Raw genomic sequence first — 5,000 nt, forward strand, 5'->3', positions numbered from 1 at the left:
CCACAATCCATCAACCACCAACCACCACCATCGACACCGTGAAGAATACCTTGCAACGCGGTGATTTCAGCCAGGAAGTTGCACGACGAGTTATTCGTCAGTGCTTGCAAGTGCGAAGACTCACAGGGTCTGCACTTGCTTCATTGCATCACCGTCCTCCTTCACCAACTCTTTCCTTGGATGATTGCAAGCTAAGGGGTTATTTCTATCGCAATAAGGCTACTTTAACGCCACTAATCACTCTCGGTCATTTAATGTCTCCAGCTGGCACTTCTAAACCTTATCCTTCCTTGATATAGAGGTAATTTTCGAACTTTAATCCGTTGAAGCCGAGAGTCCATAAATATATGTAGTTTTGTTAAATTGTATTTATCTTTTTATCTATTTTTTACATTAATAGTTCCGGAGTTAATTAGCAAATAGGCTTACTTGACCTCACCTGTTTATCTATTACTTGAATTTTCTTTAAAAAAAAAATCGTTTTTACTATCAATATTGTTAACAGCGTTTTAATCATAATAATAACAATAATAATAATAATAACAAGCTATAATAAAAAATAATTATTATGATATTAATAATAATAAAAATGATAACAATAATAATAATAATAATAATAATGATCATGATATTAATAATAATAATAATAATAATAACAATAATAATAACAAAATAATCAGTAATAATAATAACAATAATAAGACCAATGATAGTAATAATCTAATCTAATAATCTAAGTCCACAGGTGGAGAGGCCAAGTAGCCCACAGTTATTAAAGTCAAATAGTCCACAGGTGGAAAGGTCATGGTCCACAGGTGGTAAGACCAAATAGTCCACAGGTGTTAAGGTCAAATAGTCCTACTAAATGCCTCCAATAAGACTACGCACTCGTATAGCCATCTAAGTCTCAACATTCTATAACACAACAAAATCCTAGTAGTCTAGCTGCTCCCGGACTTAAAGGAAGGGTTTTGTCTGCACTATTAATCTGTTGCTCTCTTCAATTGCACTCATTTGCTCGTTCGCTTTATGGAATGCGAAACTTTATTATTTTTTACACCTTTGATATTCAACTTCTTTTTTCTGTTGTATTCTTAATGTTCGTGTTTTTTTTTTTCTTTCTTTTTTTTTACTTCCGTGATATTAAGCTTCTCTCTTAACGTCAATATTCAATCGTTTTTATTACACCCGTGATATTAAACTTTTTTTTACATCAATATTCAGTTGTTTTTTAAACCTTTTTTTAACCTTTTTTACATTAGGATTCAACTTCTTTTGACACCTTTGATATTCGACCTTTTTATAACTTTGACATTTCACTTTTTTAACAACACTGACATTTCATTTCATTTTTTAACCACGATATTTCAACTTATTTCCTACACCCTTAACATTACAACTATTCATTACTTCTTCAGTAATCCATTTTTTTATTCTCAACATTTGAAATTTCATATTTTTTTTTAAACAATTGTAATTTTTCAATCTCCTTTTTACATCTCCACCTGTAATATATCAACCTCATTTTTAACAACTGTAATAATTCAACCTCATTTTGCATCCCTAACATTTCAACCTCCTTGTTGTATCCAAAACCCTTCACTTCACTTCCCTTCCCTTCCCTTCTTGGTGTCCGCATTCTTTCATAAATCATAAATCTTATCTTCTTCTTCTTTATTCCTTCCTTTCCTTTCTGCTATTCCACTTCCTCCACATCCAACCCCAACTCCCTCTACCTATCCACTACCTCCACCTTCATCTCCTTCAAGTTCCCACGACCGGTGATCACCCTTCCCTCCCATCCCCTTCCCTCCGTCCCTCCTCCCCCTCCCTTCCTTCTCCCCCTCCCTCCCTTCCCACCTCCTCCCTCCCCTCATCCCCCCTCCCTTCCTCCCTCCCTCCCTCCCCCCCTCCCTTCCCTTCCCACCTCCTCCCTCCCCCTCCCTCCCTCCCCCTCCCTTCCTTCCCTCATCCCCCCTCCCTTCCTCCCTTCCCCCCTCCCTCCCTCCCTTCCCTCATCCCCCCTCCCTTCCTTCCTCCCTCCCTCCCTTCCTTCCCTCATCCCCCCTCCCTTCCTCCTTTCCCCCCTCCCTCCCTCCCTTCTCCCCTCCCTTCCTCCCTCCCCCCCGGTACCTGCTAAGCGTCCAGGAATGTCTGCGGAATATCCCCCTCAGGAGTCGTCTTACCATCGCGCTGGTCCTCTTAATCTTCTTCTCCTTCTTCTTCTTCTTCTCTGTCTCTTTGTTCTTCTTGTCGTTCTTCTTCTCCTTCTCCTTCTTATTCTCTTTCTCCTTCTTCTCGCTCTTCTTTTACTTTGTATTTTTCGTTTTCGTTTTCGTTTTCTCTTTTTTATCTTCTTCTTCTTCTTCTTCTTCTTCTTCTTCTTCTTCTTCTTCTTCTTCTTCTTCTTCTTCTTCTTCTTCTTCTTCTTCTTCTTCTTCTTCTCCCTCCTCCTCCTCCTCCTCCTCCTCCTCCTCCTCCTCCTCCTCCTCCTCCTTCTCCTTCTCCTCCTCCTCCTCCTTCTCCTTCTCCTCTTTCTTCTCCTTCTCCTTCTCCTCTTCTTCTTCTTCTTCCTCTTCTCCTCCTCCTCCTCCTCCTCCTCCTCCTCCTCCTCCTCCTCCTCCTCCTCCTCCTCCTCCTCCTTTCCCCGTCATCTTTCCCTTTCCTTGACATTGATTTCCTCGCATTCCCCATTCAACATTCGGCTTAGTTTCATTTCTCTGAATCTCTGATATTCTTTGATAACCTCTAAAAAAAAAGCATTAACTTCGCTTACCTTATATTCTCAAAACAAATAAAACCGTGCAACATTTATGCCTTTGTTGCTTATTCGTGCAACAAAACCTCTGCCAGTGCAAATTTGTAGCCTGATATGATATAAGGATAAGAAAAATATAGGAATATGGATAAGGAAGATATAAGAGTTAGCGTAAATGTCACCAGTTGCGAAGTGAACCTTTCTCCTTTCCTCTTTAATCTAATTTACCTCCGGCTTCTCCTTCCTTTTCTCCTTTTCCTTTTCCTCCGTCTCCTTTTCTTTCTCCATCTCTTTATCTCTCGTCCCTTCTCTTTCCTTACCATTGTTAAAATATAACAGGCTGTCTACTACCCCCCCTTCCGGTTATTAAATTTTGTTAAAAGTCTTTTTTTAATTAAATTTCTATCCTATTTTTATTTAGTTTCCAAAATCGATTGAAAAAGTGGACATGGCAACAATCTTATTTTTTAGGCGGAAAGAGAGGAGTAAAGGACAAAAGCGAGCTTCATCTTTTTTTCTCCTTACCTTCTGCCAAGGAACCTGAAAAGAGAAATAAAACATATAAATATATATCTCAATCAATATTCACACGAAGCAGAACAATATCCAATAACAATACCGACAACAAAATCGACAAGGCAATTCACAGTCACTATAAAAATTATACCCAACGTCGATGAAAAATACAAAACAATAACAAACATCACAACCAACTAGCCTAAACCTCGAACTTAATAAAAAAAAAAAAAATAAATAAATAAACTCATAAACACATAAAAAAAAGTCATAAGTCTCCAAAGACAAAAAAAAAATCGAATAAACGGGTCATCAACACTGAAAAAAAGTCTTCAGTGAACGAAGGAAGATAAATATACGGGTACAAGGAAAGGGCTTAAGCGGTCTCCGATTATGGGCTGTTGAAGGATATGATAATAAACACACACATACATACAGAGAGATAGATAGATAGATAGATAGAGAGAGAGAGAGAGAGGGGGAGAGAGAGAGAGAGAGAGAGAGAGAGAGAGAGAGAGAGAGAGAGAGGGAGAGAGGGAGAGGAGAGAGAGAGAGAGAGAGAGACAGTGAGAGAGAGAGAGAGAGAGAGAGAGAGAGAGAGAGAGAGAGGAAGAGAGAGAGAGAGAGAGAGAGAGAGAGAGAGAGAGAGAGAGAGAGAGGGAGGGAGGAAGGGAGGGAGGAAGGGAGGAAGGGAGGTAGGGAGGGGGAGGGGGAGGGAAGAGGAGGGGGAGGGGGAGGAGAAAGAGAAAGAGAGGGGGAGGAGGGAGAGGGAGGAAGAGAGACGGAGAGAGAGAGAGAGAGAGAGAGAGAGAGAGAGAGAGAGAGAGAGAGAGAGAGAGAGAGAGAGAGAGAGAGAGAGAGAGAGAGAGAGAGAGAGAGAGAGAGACACACACACACACACACACATACATATGCGAGCGAGCGAGTGTGTGTGTGTGATAGACATACAGATTATTATACCACAACATTCAAGACTGCATTATGTATAATGTATCTATGTATGTATAAATGTATGTGTGTATGCATAGGTATATGTATGTATGCATGTTTGTAAGTATGTACATATGTGTGTATGCATGTGTTTATGTATGTTTGTATTATGTAAGTATTCATGTATACATGTGTGTATGCATGTTTACATGTGTGTAAACATGCATGCATGTATGTATGTAAGCATGTATACATGTATTTATGTATGTATGCATGTATACATGTATGTACACAAGTGTGTATGTATACATGTATTTATGCATGCATATACATATGTATGTATATATATGAAAGATTGTATGTATTTGTAAACAAATGAATAAATAATTTGTGTGTGTGTGTGCGTGTGCGTGCGTGTGCGCGTGTGCGTTTGTGTAATTCACCACCCGCCAACGACCCTCCGAGCCGCCTTAGCGCAGCCGCGGGCGAGAAGCGGGGGCGGCGGCAATCGGCCTCTGCGCCAGCCTGTCACTCGCCTCTGACTGACAGCTACTTACTCGCGTCATATCTGAAAGGTCCCGCCGCTCACCGCCCGCCCGCCCGCCCGCGCACTCGCTTGCTCGCCCTGATCGCGGCATTCGTCTGTCTCAACGGGCGTAGTGCCTTGACCTACGATGACCTGACCGATGGTGACCACCTGCGGAACCCGACCTAATAACTGACATACCACCTGATCTTTCGAACTGACCTACGATTCATTCTACGACATGACTTAGGAACTGACCTACGACTCAAT

The 5,000-nt window shown here is 41.0% G+C and overlaps 1 protein-coding gene across 1 annotated transcript in view; it reads right to left on the reverse strand.

Moving 5' to 3' along the window:
* The window catches only part of LRP1 (LDL receptor protein 1), a 246,404-nt gene that overhangs the window by 203,853 nt on the left and 37,551 nt on the right, over positions 1–5,000 (reverse strand). The window contains exon 2 of the mRNA XM_086534677.1: positions 3,284–3,298. Within this exon, the coding sequence (XP_086390803.1) occupies positions 3,284–3,298 (15 nt within the window). The remainder of the gene's footprint in view (positions 1–3,283; positions 3,299–5,000) is intronic.

The sequence above is a fragment of the Penaeus japonicus genome, unplaced genomic scaffold, assembly GCF_977035675.1.
Source record: "Penaeus japonicus unplaced genomic scaffold, GWHDUDI00000001_assembly GWHDUDI00000042, whole genome shotgun sequence".
Lineage (NCBI taxonomy): Eukaryota > Metazoa > Arthropoda > Malacostraca > Decapoda > Penaeidae > Penaeus > Penaeus japonicus.